The following is a 16,102-nucleotide window of genomic DNA, read 5'->3' on the forward strand; positions in this document are numbered from 1 at the left end:
CAACTAGTGCTGTGTTCAAAATATCGATACGACGATGTATCGTCACAGAGATTTGACTATACGAGTATCGATACAGCTGGCCCTGTATCGATATTGTGGCAAGTGTGCAGCAGTGGACCGCGCTTAATCTGAATACAAGAACGTTTAAAATTGAGCAGAAAAGTGCGAGGTTTCTAAAAAATAATGAATACAATATTATTTTTAAAAATATATTAGAATGAGTACCTTACAATATAAATTTATTAGAACGATTACATTATTATTTATGGACTTAAAAACAAGATGCAAAAATTCAGAATATTGTACCTGGTGGGGAGTGCCCAATGTAAACATGAAACTATTACAATAAATGTTTAAAATATTAGTTATTATTCTACCATATAAATATATATTTATAAATACATACATTAAGGTTCAAAAGTATATTTTTTTTTATTAAAGAAATTATTTAGCAAGAATGCACTAAATTGACAGTAAAAAACATTAATAATGTTAGTAAAGATTTCTATTTCAAACAAATGTGTTTGAAATTTCTACTCAAAAAAAATCTTTAAATTATTTTTAAAAAAATCATGGTTTTCTACCAAATATTAGTTAAAACTGTTTTTAACATTGATAATAATAAGACATGTTTCTTGAGCAAATCAGCATATTAGAATGATTTCTGAAGTATCACTGAAGAGTCATGATGCTGAAATTTCAGCTTTGCGTCACAGGAAAAATTACATTTTAAAATAAATTCAAACCGAAAACAGCTTTTGCAATAATATTTTACAATATGATTTTTACTGGTCAAATAAATGCAGCCTTGGTGAACATAAGATATATAACATAAGAACATAAGATATATAACATAAGAACATAACTCTTCTTTCCAAAAAAAAAAGTCTTACCGACCCCAAACTTCTGAACGATATAGTGTACATCATTTTTTTTAACATCAAGAGTTTCTTTTCAAATAAAATTTGCATGAAATTTTACAGGTGTTATTGTGATACAGTAAACTCCCAGACAGACAGAAATTGATAAAAATTTTGCTGGAAAAGGCAAAATATCACTGTGTCTATAGACAGCGTACTATGTGGCGTCCCATGACCACTACAGCCCCTCATGTGTCATGAGCAGACATTCCTGACACTTCACCTATGATTAAGCACAACATGCTCAGGCCTTGCCATCTGGCTTATTCTGAAAGTTACAATTCATAAACACAACAGGAAGTTGATCAGATGGACAATGCAGACAAAACGACTTAAAACCATTAATCTTTTCCTACAATGAAAGGGCTGAGAAAACCAGCAAGTTTGGTTCAAAAACCAAAAGGCGGTTTCCTCAATCATGCCTGTTTGAGAAAACAATAACTCAAAACAATAACTCTTCTTGATGAGATAAAAGGAAACATCCTAATGATTTTGTTTGTTAAAATTAAAATAAGACAGGAAGAGCAGAAGTTTTAGGCATCCTGTTTTACATAGTGCAGAAGGCAGTCCAAGCTTGACCACATGAGATACGCTTTGAGCTTTATTCGGGAAATAAGACAATGCCATGACATTTGATGATAAGCAAAAGTCTTGTACTACAGCAAAGAAATGACCTTTCATAGAGTATGACACAAGCAGAGGTTAACCACTGACAACTTTCACACTTGCAGTCAGATTTTTTACAGAACAAATGATTGCCTCATGGGACATAAACATGACTATACCAGTTTTCAAGAAACAAAATGACAGCTTGACAATTAGGGTTTGGGTATCGATACATATTTTCTGATTCAATTCAATTCCAATTCACAGGCTCTCAATTCAATATGATCCAACTGCTATTTATTCAAGAGACAGATTTGAGAACCTTTTAAAAAATCATTAAAATGAACCAGATCGCAATTTCGTTATTTGTTTGTGAATCGAACTTTACTGGTTGTACCGTATGGTTTAGCTTCACTGAAAAGAACGGGTTCATAAGAGTCATTTGTTCACGATTCAGACTACATAATGGTTCCATAGAATGTTTTTGATTTATTTAAAAACAACTTGCTCAGAAGAGTCATTTGTTAACGAATCAGACTAAACTGGTGTAAGTGGATGTTTTAGCTTCACAAAAAAGAACCAGTGAGTAACTTGTTCATGAATCAGGCCCTGTTTACACTATTGCATTTTCATTTTAAAACGGCATTTTAAAATGAAAACGATCCTTGTCTACACTTGCGTTTTCACGGTGTTTCAGAAACATTCTCCGTCCACACTACACAAAGTAAAACGCATGCCACATGACCATTCATGCAAATACAACAATGAGCATGATGATATTGTTTACACGGTCATCAAGGATACGCAGAGCGAATGTGGGCAGCCACGCCATCGTTTTCAAAAGTCTCTGTTTTGGTCCACTGAAATGCAACCCCCGAGTTTTCAAACTAAAACGGGGTCTGCAGCGTTTTCGAAAGTCTCCGTTTTCGAGGGTCAAAAACGTTGGGGTAGTGTAAACTTTAACAAAAGTTATGTGTTTTAAAATGAAAACACACTAGTGTAAACGTAGCCTCAGACTACATAATGGTTCCACAGTATGTTTTTGAAATGATTTAAAAACTACTGGCTCAGAAGATTTATTTGTTTGTAAATCAGACTACACTGGTTATACTGAATTTTTTTGTGATTCATTAAAAAGAACTGGCTCATAAGAGTCATCTGTTTGTGAATCGGACTATACTGGTTGCGTTTCAATGCTGCACACTGCATTCAAGTTCTACTTGCCCTGCCAACATTTCCTACACAATTTCTTAAAATAAATTCATAATTTTACATTCATTTTCTAATTTTAATTATATCATTTTTAAATGCATTATTTAATGTTTTTTTTTTTTTTATATTATAACTAGAGCCCGACCGATATATCGTTTTGCCGATATTATCGGCCGATTTGACCCTGTCCCAGATATATCGGTATCGGCGAATATGCCGCCGATATGAATTTTTTTTTTTACAGAACATATAACACATATTAAATGCTTCTGAATGGTGTAATTACTTAGTTTGTCCTGCAGAGCGCGCTCCATTGTTTGTTACTGGACCCAGATTAGTGTAGGTTAGAGATGCGCGGATGAGCTCAAACTTCACCCGAGTCTGCTGCTTCAAATTATCCGCCCGCCACCCACCCACCCACACCTATATTTGATCGTCACATTACAATGATTCTAATTCTTAGTTTTGCATGATAATATGATGAATGGATGGTTCATTTTTAACAGCAGATTCAGTGACGTTAGAGACTAGAGCTGATCTGCACATCACAGCACGCGTCTGCGGTGCATTAAAGGCTGTGTTACGGCCATGCTGGTGTTTATACCGGCCGCACTGCGGCCCAGAACTCATGCTTATCACATCGGTCACATCACATCGCGCGGCGTGACAAAATACAATAGAATTTCTATTGTATTTTGTCGCGCCGCACCGCTCGCGTCCGGTGTAGTATAGAACCCATTATAATCAGTGATGCTGTCTACACTGGATGCAGTAAACTGATGCCTCGTTCTATTTATGACGTGCTGACACAAAGTTCAAATGATTTTCAATGGTCGCTTTGTCACGTCCTGTTGAGGCGCAGACACAGTGTCAGCATAGTTTGTCAGTACAGTCAGTAACGTAGCAGACTGAAAAGTTAGTATCTTTCTGCAGTCCAATAGACGGCAGTGCAGTGGTCAGATCAGGGGAAATATATCAAATTAAAATAGCTTAAAAATTTACAGATATTATAATCATACACAAAACTCAAGCCATAAATCCAACACTATCTATAAAGTTAAAACTTTGGTGAACCCAAAACCAGCCTAATTTTACAGGGCTTTGTTGAAACCAATTGGACATTTAAGAAAGTCAATATATAGTCGTGCACATCCCTAGGCACAAAGGACTCTCAGGCTCAACCTATACAAAAAAAAAAAAACCTTCACATTCTCCTGTGACAGCAGGTCAGTTCGATAGCCTGTCTCCATGATGAAAAGATAACATGTCACAGACTAGTACCTCCACCATGCAATAGTCTCCCGTAATGAACACTCCCAAACACACAGTGACAGAAACAAAGTTCCCCAACAGTATCTGAGGCGCTTTCTCTCTCCTCTCGTCACGCATGCTTAACCTTGTGCCGCTGCGTGGACCACACTGTTTGCATATTAATGCGTGGAGATATTAGAGAGGTCTGCTCTCCCGAGAATCAGCAGAGGAGAGAGAGAGAGAGACGCAAAACCAAAAACAGATACACAAACACTAACAAACCCAGCTATATACCCACAACTGTGAAACCACAAACTGCATTCTGAAACACACCTGGATGTTTCCATAAGCTCACAGATTCAAAGACTGCAAAGACAAATGCTGCACATAACGTTTGAGTTAGATGGTATATATCTGGCTGCACAATTATTCAAAATAAAAGCGTGGCACTATGTCCTTTTACACGCGAGCTGCTCACGACCTGGTATTTTCAGTGTCTCAGAATATCTCGGTCTGTAGTAAACACAGCTCCACACAAACTTATCTCTCTATATTTTGAGAGTAGTGGTTGACCGATATGGGTTTTTTGACAGCCGATACCGATGCCGATATCTTTGAAAGCAGGGTGGCCGATGGCTGATATAAAGCTGATATAATTTTATTTATTTTAATTCGTATTTAAGAAATTTAAAGGGGTCATATGATGCGATTTCAATTTTTCCTTTCTCTTTAGAGTGTTACAAGCTCTTGGTGCATAAAGAAGATCTGTAAAGTTGCAAAGACTAAAGTCTCAAATCCAAAGAGATATTCTTTATAAAAGTTAAGAGTCAGCCACGCCATACCGTATAACGTGATAAAAGCATTAGCAATTAATCGCAACATGAGAATTTGCATAAACGAAAATGCAACATTGTGTGAAATTGAGCTTGTGCAGCTAGAAGCGTCCATGTGGTATGTTTCAGGACTAAATGTGTTCATTGAGAAGGTTATGTTTATGGTAATCACCGAACTAAAAACGAAGCCTAACTTCCATCAACGATGGAACAGATTAATTCTGTGCTATGCACGCTTTTCAAGCCACTGGGACATAAGCTTTGAGTTTTTCTTTTTTTTCCGTCCTCACATCACACAAATCATCCTCCTTGACAGTTAACCACTTGTCCACTTTTCTTTCAAGAGAAAAGATAAAAGGTACTGTGATCTTCTCAAAGCCGTCACCTCTTTAAACCTGCTGGTGCTACAACACCATACAGTCTAGCGGTTGTCAATTTCAAACAGCTTAAGTGTTAAAACAGAACTGACTGATTCTGCACTTCCTATCAAATAAAACATTATGTCAAAAGCCTCCTTTGTCACTTAACGACATCACACTTTTATCCATTCGATGCTGAAATTTGCTTTCCAAAAAGACATTCTATCAGATGATTAAAACCAGCTTGTGATCTCTGAAAACAATTAACTAAATACAGTCTGTCTACTAAATATCGGTTTAATCTGTACATTACAGGTCAAGCTTTTCATTCACACTGAATGTGCAATTAAAAATCACATACAGCATGAGTCAAACTTCCATAGGGATTTCATCTTTCCATTCCCACACTTTCAGCCAATGCATAAAATGATTGACCATTCATAAAAATAACCACATGCAATCGTGTCCATTCATAGCACAATGATCATATACAGGGTTCCCACACTTTTTGACCAATAACTGATGTGACTTTAAGATGTTTTTATTACTGGATTTTTTTTTTTTTTTTTTGGATGAGGATTTTAAGCACAAATAACAATTTCTAGACAATTAAATATTTGAAATCTGAACATAAATAAGTACATATTTCTCAAAAAAGATTACAAGATGTCTTAAAGACTTTGTTAATATTCACAAGCTTTCTAGGCCTGGAAATCACCCGGATTCTCGGATTTCTAAGGCTGTGGGAGCCCTGTATATGCAAATTTTACACTTGGATTTTAGATCAAAATCATCTAAGTTTTTAGTCAAGAAAACTGAAACTAATGACAATGTATAGGAGCCATGGTGTGGCTGTTAGCGTATGTGCTCTGTCATGCTCATATGGGAGATGTGGGTTTGAGTTCATGCATCACTTTCCCATTCCTTCTCTCTCTTCCCATGATTTTCTATCTATTCTACACTGTCCCTGTAAATAAAAGTGGCAAAACCCCAAAATTTGAAAGAAAGCAGCGAAAATTAACAGAAAGTTATACAACAGTGATTATTTTTGAAATCCTAAAGCATTCCCAGCACAAATAAAGAACCACAAATGGCAGAAAAATTCATTTAGAAAGAGCGAGAAGCAGTAAGAAAATCTCATAACCAGCAAAACTGCTTTCTCAAGCTCAAATCTAATGCTGGAGAGTTTTCATCGAAAAACCACAAGTCCACACATGTCCCACAAGACACTGGCCTGAATGAAACTGCAATAATTGCTAATTACTTCAAGACCAGACCTCACTGCAGGAAGACAAAACTGTGTGTGTTCAAGCTGACAACAAAGGCAATATGAGTATACTAATTCAGTTTTAGACCACAGGAAATCAACGGGTGAGGTGACACTTTCTGATTGACCGACACTTGTCAAATAAGTTCCCATGTCCAAGACATCATCTCAGCAGTGATGACACTCTAAAATCACCACACTGACAACCCAAATACACTCTAATACAACATATTTTAAAATACAGACACAGGTCCTTTAATATATTCATGATAAAGGTCTTTTTGGGGACTCCTAGCCAGAGCCGGCGCCAGCGCAGCACTGATGAGGGGGCAGCTGAGGTGACGAAAGGGGGCGATGACATAGGCTAGCACAAAGTAAAAGTAAAAAAAAAAAAAACATGTGGCCCATTCACGTATTTGTCAGACCGTAAACAAACCTGCCCGCTACTACTACAACTATTAGAATACAGGGTTCACACAGATAGTGTTTTGGTCGCGAGAAAGGTCAGTGGAAGTTTTTTTTTTGGCAAGGTCTAGAGACATGTTTTAGAAGCTGAATTTCTTTGAACGCCGTGTTTTAGAATGATGCATTATGCACGAGAATTATACGCGAGAAGCTGCTATAAAGACCTGAGACGAGAGCGCAGCATTCAAGACGTCGAGTAGCGCATTTACATTGAAATACAATGGAAAAGTACAGCAGTGGAATGAAAAAACACGTTCTGAGTGAATGACCCTACTAAAAGCTACTTAGCAAATACAGATGGCAGAGTATTGAATAAAACAAAATCGCATAGCCACCAAATTCGAAAATCTGACATCCAGGAAATAAATGTCATCACAGGCAGCAGTTTTACCACAAATACAGACAAGTGATACCACCACAACCACCAGAATTACTTAATTGTGTCTGCTTTACAATGAAACACAAGCTCATTGCGACCGATTCCCTGACATAATACATTCATTGTGACCCATTTAACCGATGCATCATTTTAAGTTAGAAATACTTGAACAGCAACGAACAATACAGCGAAATAATTAGGCTAATTAACTACGATCATCTAGCCCTCTATCAAACATTTAAAAATGATTTTATCAAAGCTTACTCAGTAGTGCTGCATTCTTAGTTGCACCGCTTGCGCGGGAATTTGTGTCAGAGATATAACAATTCAAATGCGACTTTGTGAAATGGGCTGGCCTAAATTGTTGCTAGCATCATATTAATGCTAGAAAGCCTATGCATTTGGCAACTATATTTTTTAAATAAACCATTATATTTCATAATCTATTTTCACACTCATCTTGGGTGAGGGGGCGGGATAGTCTAATAGTCTGAGCGAGGGGGCCCGTCACGAATTCAAATGCGGCCCACCGTGCTGAACACAATTTTAAAAAATTACTTTCTGTTTTACAATTCATTTTAGTTTATACATTAATTTAAAAATGTATTAAATAAATATAAGCTATAGTCTAATGTTTTTATGTAAAATAATTTTGTTTTTCATATATTATTTTCAGACATGAGCAGTAGCCTACTCACATAGCCTAATTAACGTTACGCATTTAAAGTACCGACCAAGCGGCCAGCGGCAGACAGTGAGCATATGCTTGATCAATTTAGCCTTCTCAAATCATCACGACTTGACTAAAATAAAATCTATAGATATAAAACAGTTCAAGCATATAACAATGTTTAAACGTTAAACCTAGATAAATGTGCGCTATATCCAATAGTTTGTGCGGAGAGTGGAAGCTGAAGCACGCTTTGCAGGACATAGAGACGCCAGGAGAAGCCTAAAACAGGCCCGAGGCCCTGCTCGTGTCTGAACTATGACGTCAAAATTGTCCCGAAGCCCAGCCCGAGGGGCGTAAAAACGTCGGGGCCCGTCAGGCCTGGGCTGAAATGCAGGGCTCTAGCTCTGATCTAGCACACAGAAAACGATTTGACTGAAAATGTATCAGAAGAGATGAAAGAAAGAGAGTGGTCACCTAGCAATTCGGAAAAAGAGGCGGCTTTTCTGCATTAGGTATGTTTTTTTTGTTTTTTTTAACTCTTTGTACAGCAGTTATTGTTCATTCTAAATTTATTTTTTAATGTAGAATATGTGTTACATAAATACATGAAATGTAGAACATATAAAAAAGTGCTCAAAAATGATATGCGTGCAGCCCGCGAGACTTGCACTTGGACCATAGTGCGGCCCAGTAGAAAAAAAGGTTGAGAACCACTGGTTTAAAGGATTAGTTCACTTCCAGAATGAAAATTCTGTCATAATTTACTCACCCTCCACTTGTTCCAAACCTGTATGAGTTTCTTTCTTCTGTTGAACACAAAAGAAGATATTCTGAAAAATGTTATCCGAACAGCTGATGAGCATCATTGACTTCCATAGTATTTTTTTTTTCCTACTATGGAAGTCAATGGTGATCGGATACCAACATTTTTCTTTTTTTCCCCCCAACATTTTTATCATTATTAATATACAGGTTTGGAACAAGTGGAGAGTGAGAAAATTATGACAGAATTTTCATTCTGGAAGTGAACTACTCCTTTAAGGTGTGCTAAACATCCTTCTAGGATACTCTAAAATCTCCACATTAGGCCAAACACATTTCAATATGACATATTTCTAACATTTATAACTAAATCTGCAATATATTAATTAAAAAGGTATTTTGGAAGCTCTTAAATAGAGATATTCCCTCAGATGACCGTTGTTAGTGTACCGGCCATCATTTAAAGATCACTCAAACTCTATCTTTCCCTGTTTAGCAAGTTTCTCCATTTCAGACACCATCAAACGAAATAAACATACCCATAAATAAAACATTGTAAAATGACATTCAATACAGATAAATCTTTTCCTCAGGTCGACGGACCTCTCGTGCCACCACCATCTTCACTGAGATTCGCACGCAGCCAAAATCCTTATATAACAGTGAAAAAATAACCGCCACAAAGAAGAAGTCTCGCACGCGCTGGAACTTTTCACGCTGAGACGTCAATCATATTCTTTCGCGCGCTATACTGCTCTCGCTCGCTTGCGCTGGAACTTTTCAGACCGGAACGCCAATCATACTCTCTCCCGCGAGCGCACGGAATACAGAAACACAGTTCGTTCTTTTAACAACGGATGTTAACCATTCATTTTTTTATTTTCTTTTTTTTTTTCAGCTTACCTGACTAGCTGAAATCGGCTTTTAAACTTGTAAACGGGTATGTACCATATTTTACCATGCACTTTTATTTTAAAGCCAAAAAACTTGTGTACTCACCTTATTCCAATACAAAAATGAGACGTAGAAATCCTTCAAATTAGCTATATAGCAACTTTGCATGCATAAATAAATATTTACTGATGCAGAAATGTACTCTTTTTATCGATAGTCCACATATGAAGTTTATTCTTCGCATCTCTTAACTTCTGCGCGTGCTATACGTTTACTAAAGGCGGCATGTCGCGTTAATTAGACGCTAGAAATTCCGACAACTTTCTTGCACGAACTACAAGCGCTGTCAGAGACAACACAGCATCCGAGGAACAGAGCGTATCCGCCGCTTGTTAAAAGTCTGTCCGCGCGCTGTTTTCATTATAGAGATCCCCCCCCCTCATAAATAAAACTTACTTTTCCCTCGCTTGGCTGTCGGACGGTACGTTGTTACTCTTGCCTTTGGCGTACATGCTTGCAGAGAGCTCCGATTGTCACGCACCTGTCAACCCATCACAGCCTCCCCGGACACAACCCCGTCACCATGGTGACTACAGGAGCGATTGCTCTCATTGGACCGAGCACCGAGAAGGAACGCCCATTTTGTTGGGTAACTCAAGTGAGTGACAGTTACTCAGCCCCGCCCCAACAGAAACACAACCCCTTTCTTATCTCCAGCACTCTGTCTGTGGAACACACACACACACACACACACACACACACACACTTCGATTTACCCGGCACTGAGGGGAATTTGAAACCGTACTGAGAGGGATTTTAAACAACTGGCTGTTCCCCTCACAAGCAATCACACCCTCTACTGTCACTGGCCAAATTTAAAGTGAAATGGCAAATGTGGAGCGGATTCTTCAGCTTCTACTTGTACAGATGATTGAAGTAAGATTATGTGGGTCGTACAAAAAAAATACACATCTCTTCATGAAGTATAGAGATAATGGTTTTGCATAATGTTTGTTTTGTCTTCTAAAAAGTTGATGAATGTCACTACAGCAGTTTAGACAGAAAAATACTACCTAGAAATGGATAAATGACTGAGAGGTAATAAACATGCTGTTAATGTAAATAATAATTGATCTGATTACTTAGGGTGTATTCACACCCGGGGCCCGTTTCAATAAGGAGGTTCAACCAACTCTGAGTTAAAACTTGAACTCTGAGTTGACTTTGAGATGGATAACTCTTGAGTTTTCGGTTTCAGAACAGCTGAATTGAGTTAGTTCAATCGACTCTGAGTAGGTTGACTTTTAGGGCGTGCACCACGACTATGAAAAGCCATGATCAATGGAGCTCCGATTCACCATGGCAACAGCACCCGAGGTAGGTTATTGAATAGGCTATTCATTTTCATGGTATCCCACGGGCAAAAAAAAATATATAATAATAATAATATTATAAGTGCATTTTTCTGATTTTACAAATGATCTGCCAATAGGGTAAGAAAAATACAGCACCGGCTATTTACACTAAGTGGAATTAGCATACTTTCTTAGTGATAGATCCTATATTTACAGTAGGCTAAGTCCCAGCCAACATTGATATGTGGGCCCCATATGGGTTATACCCGGGCAGCATGGGTTCCGTGTGGGCATGGGCTGAAAATGGGCAATGTATGTGGGCCCCATGTGTGTTTCACAATGTGGGTCCCATATAGGTTTGAACATATGGGACCTTTATGGGATCTATGTGGGCATAGGCTGAAAATGTCTCTAGATGCTGTTTACACTTAGTGAAAATTGTGATATATTCTATTTACCATGTAAAAGTAGCAGTTCTTTGCAATAAGTGTAAATAATAAATAGATGCTATTTATACTGGCGGATACATACTATTTGCACCTCAGTATTGTTGTACATTAACCGGATGCAATAATAACATAGTGTAAATGATTATATTTATTAAAATTATAAATACTTTTATCATTATTAAACATTCGTTAGGCACTTTACTTCCACTTTTAGAGCATTTTCTTCATTTTTATTGAAAATAAATTCGAATGTGATATGTGATGGGAAAAGTGAGAAGAGCGAGCTCGGCAAAAGCCGGACTCGAACCCGGTGTTCTGTCAATTTGTGCTACCCTGTCAGATTTTGCTACCTCCCATTAAAACAGTGGGTAGTACAATTCGACAACGAAAAATGCTACCTGTCAAATTATGGTTTATTAATGTCTACACCTACCCCAACCCTAAACCTACCCTTACAGTAATGCAAATACAGTAATTATGTGTTATATTGGCAGTTGTGTCTAGAAGGGATACAGCTACCGGAAAGCAACAATAAAAATTTTTTCTACCTATTAGATTGTGTTAAATTAACGTCTACACCTACCCCAACCCTAAACCTACCCTTACAGTAATCCAGATACATTAAATATTGTTGTTCAGTATGAGAAAAAGGACGCAATATTGATGTGCGCATGCGCATTAAGCCCTGGTAGGAAAATCTGACGGGTAGGATAAAATGTCAGGACACCTGTTAATCACATCACAAGCTAGTTCTCCGCGGCCAACGCGTTACTGCCTACACCATTTAATGTGTTCATGCATGTTGTATTTAACCTTGTGTGACATTGGAGGGCGGAGCTACTGTAAATTTGCACTTAGTAATAGACACTCCGAATAATCTTGTTTTCCATTTGCATTAAGATTATTTTTATTACCACACTGGCAGATAATTTTACTTAAGTAAAATTTTACTTAAGATCCCCCCAGGAAACAAGACTAAATATCTTATATAATTTTCTTATATAGAAAATCCATCTTGATTTAAGAATTTTTAGATATTTGTACTAGCAATAAGAAAAAAAAATACTTAGTAAGAAAAGCATTTTACAGCATGCATGAATGAATGAAGTATTTAAACCGCTTGCGCTTTAAAAAGGGGGAGGAGACCGAAATAAACTCTGGGTTTACCGAAGAAAACCTGCTCCTGACCAATTTAGGTTCACAGAGTAAGTTACCATGGTAACTGACTCTGAGTAGTTACCTCCCTTTCAGAAACGGGCTTGACTTACCCTGCTTTCTCGGGTTTGACATACCTCCCATTCTGAAATGGAAAACCCAGTCCGCTAGTTCACTTGCTTTGTTCCTGGACCAAATACAATGTTGATTTTTTTTGTTTAGTGCGATTTGGTTTCACACTGCCCTTTTTTGAAAGTGAACCAGAAATTGTAAACAAAACCACACGTGTGCTAAGGTCATCCATTCATTGGGCAGAAATTCTCAAGCAGGGAAAAACAGGAAGTGCCGCATATCCAATCGTTTGTGCGGAGAGTGGAAGCTTAAGCACGCTTCAGGACATCAGTTGAAACAAATTAAATAGAGCGTCATTTTTGCTCATAAAGGTAATAATAATACATCATTCGGAACTGTAAAGGGTCTATTTTTATTTGTGTTATTCAAATCCAAAACAAAAACTCTTATTACTATGTAATCCGTAAAGATGCATTTCTTTCTAAAGGCGCAACCAATGATGAGATGGCGAGTCAGGATCATCAACTTCATAGCACACTGACTCATAGTTTATTAATAAATAATTCAAATATCTCCTTACTATTTCCCCGCAACATAGTCATGGTAATTTTTGCGGCAAGCTTAGCCTATTTAGCGCAGTCACGTTGCTGTGTGCCATGGTCACGAAAACTCATCATTTGCATGTGTTTTTAAGCATTGTGGTTTAAAAACAAGTGATTTAAGGATAAACGAGCTTGAGTTCTATTCAATCGAACCAAACAAGACAGGTGTGAATACACTGTGGGATTACAAATTTAAGAATCTGTTTAAAATATGCTGATCCTATGTTCTGACATAGCATGTCTCTGCTTCGACGAGGAAAAAGTTTCCTACAACACCCTTAGATTACTGAGATATTTTCAGACAAATGGGATTTACACAATGTCGAACTAAAGTAGAGGCTTAACTACTTTAATGGGGTCATATGATGCTGCTAAAAAGAACATTATTTTGTGTATTTGGTGTAATGAAATGTGTTTATGACTAGTTGGTTGGTTAGATCATTCCATACTATACAAGTTTTAAATGTATTTTTTAATGTATAAAATCATATAAAAGTATAACACATATTTTTCAGATAACAAAAATTCTGTAAAATATTGTAAATAATACAAGTAACCCCCTTAAGTCCTAGACCATACTTTTTGTTGTCAATGTACTGTTAGCTACTGTAATATTCAACCTGTTATATTTGAAGCTAAGATCATATAAAGACACTGTAAGACCCTTAAGGGTCCTTGTTTTATTCTCTGCCCTCTTACTACTAAAAAGTCTTTATAAATAGCCTACACTATGGATCGAAATGTGGATTCACTGCATCATCAGATGCAGTTTTTGGTCAGAAATGAGCATTTAAAAATGCAGTGGCTACTAGAAATGCGTCAAATCTTTAGTTTGGTAGAAAGTCCCTCGTTGTGGACGCTGATCTTTTCGGTTGTGTATATTATTTTGGCGAGTGTTTTAACTGCTCTCTGTCCTCTAATGTCTGCGTTGTGCTTTTTTTCCCCGAAAGTGGGCGGCTTGAAACCGCCTGTGCTACTGGCTGTTCCGTTTCACCCCCTCCGCGCTCAGGATCCCGGAAGTAGCCGTGTGAGATCATGGTAAGACAGAGCGATAAAGCAGTTTGCGCTGGTGTGGATGTTCTTTCTGACAGCTCCGAGTCATGCAGCAGCAATGTAAAATGTCAGGCAGCCGGCGTTTTAGAAATTACAACAATGTCAAAAAACGTGCAATGCAGTTACCACAGCAACGTTGCTGCATACTTTATAAATAAGTGCTCTCGAGTGCTGCACGGTTGAAGCGCCACGAGAGCTGATGCTCAAACTGTTGTTCCGTGCTTTATGTTGATCTGCGCTGTAGTATATTCGAGCTCAGCTCCATTAAGACGCCATATAACGCTTTATGTAACGTCAATATCAGTAAAGGGTGCTCCCTGGCAACATGTCTTAAGATTCCTGATCTGATTCAGGCTGTGAAGTTTCAGGAGGTTGTCGTCGTAACTGAGATGTCAATGCAATGAAATATTGATATTTGTAAGTTTAATGTGATTTGTGTCATTTTTAGATGTTAAAATACTTCCTATCAAAATGTAATAACCAGAGATAACTGCATATTAAAATGGATGTTTATATGTAGATCATTCATAGGTTAAATAGTGGAAATACTATAATTTAGTGGCTTTAAGTAGGCTATTCAATTTTTTGTTCGAGTATCCTGACCAGTCCAACACTGACTCAACCAATGGTGTGAGTTTGGGGTGGGACTACTGTCTGACCAATGGCAGCTGGTGCATGTATGTGGGGAAAACCTGTGTGAATACAGTCAGTGTTTCTGAGGGTGTTTATGCTACACCATTTTCAACTAAAAATAGAAAACTTCTGTTCGTTTTCGCCATTAATTTACACAACAACATCAACGTCTGAAAACGCAAACTTTTGAAAACAACTTTTTGATAACAACAATGTTTATCTCTGTGGCTATGTTCACATTGCAAGCATTAGTGCTCAATTCCGATTTATTGCTCAATATGGCTATTCACATTATAATTTTTAAATGTGGCCAATATCAGATTCCAGTGTGAACGAATGACGGTCCTGAACTGAGCCACATGTGCAAAAGTACAATAACAAGATGGCATGAAGCGTGCTGTCATACTGAATTAAACATAGAAGCCACTGAAGTAAGCGTTTACACGTTAATTTATAAGCGGAAGCCAGCGAATTCATGAGTAGGCGATAAGCAGGACGAAGATGAGGAGAAAGAGCAATATTTTTTTTTTTATATTTACGGTACAACCCAGTAAGTTTAGCTTGTTTCAGAATCGAAAAGATCAGACTTCATGTTTGTGCTGTTCACACTGTCATGAAACTAAACGATATGAGTCACATATGAGCAAAAAAATCGAATTTGGGCCACATTTTCCTGCAGTGTGAGCATAGCGCGTGTAAACTACAAAAACGCAAATTTGTGGTAAGGGTTAGGGCTGCACGATTAATCGAATGTGATTGTCATGCGCATTTTGTTAGTAAAGCCGGTTCTGTAATCAGCAGTAAATCATCATCACGTGCTTTTCTCGATTCCATTTCGATTTATCGTGCAGCCCTAGTAAGGGTGATGTCGTGCGCATGCATATTGCATGTTTGCGTAGTGTTTCTCTCCAAAATGAGATCGCTAACTACTGGCCTGACGAGCATAATACAGCATTTTATATGTGTGAATGGGGATCGTTTTGACAACATGGTCATCTGTACATGAAAAACACGTTTTTAGCACATCGTTGTCATGTAAATGTAGGCTACCCTAAAATTGTTATGAATGAATGAATGATGCATTTATATAGCACTTTTATTGTGTATTGTTGTACACCCAAAGTGCTTTACAATCATGTTGTGGGGGGGGGGGGGACCTCTC

At 37.7% G+C, this 16,102-nt stretch overlaps 1 protein-coding gene across 1 annotated transcript in view; it reads right to left on the reverse strand.

The window, feature by feature from the left end:
- Positions 1-10,197, reverse strand: part of LOC107658613 (single-stranded DNA-binding protein 2-like) — a 76,071-nt gene extending 65,874 nt beyond the window's left edge. Inside the window, exon 1 of the mRNA XM_016447226.1 lies at positions 10,078-10,197. Within this exon, the coding sequence (XP_016302712.1) occupies positions 10,078-10,133 (56 nt within the window). The 5' untranslated portion in view covers positions 10,134-10,197. The remainder of the gene's footprint in view (positions 1-10,077) is intronic.
- Between the last annotated feature and the right edge of the window lie 5,905 nt (positions 10,198-16,102).

The sequence above is a fragment of the Sinocyclocheilus anshuiensis genome, unplaced genomic scaffold (assembly GCF_001515605.1).
Source record: "Sinocyclocheilus anshuiensis isolate Anshui unplaced genomic scaffold, SAMN03320099.WGS_v1.1 scaffold343, whole genome shotgun sequence".
In the NCBI taxonomy this organism is placed as follows: domain Eukaryota; kingdom Metazoa; phylum Chordata; class Actinopteri; order Cypriniformes; family Cyprinidae; genus Sinocyclocheilus; species Sinocyclocheilus anshuiensis.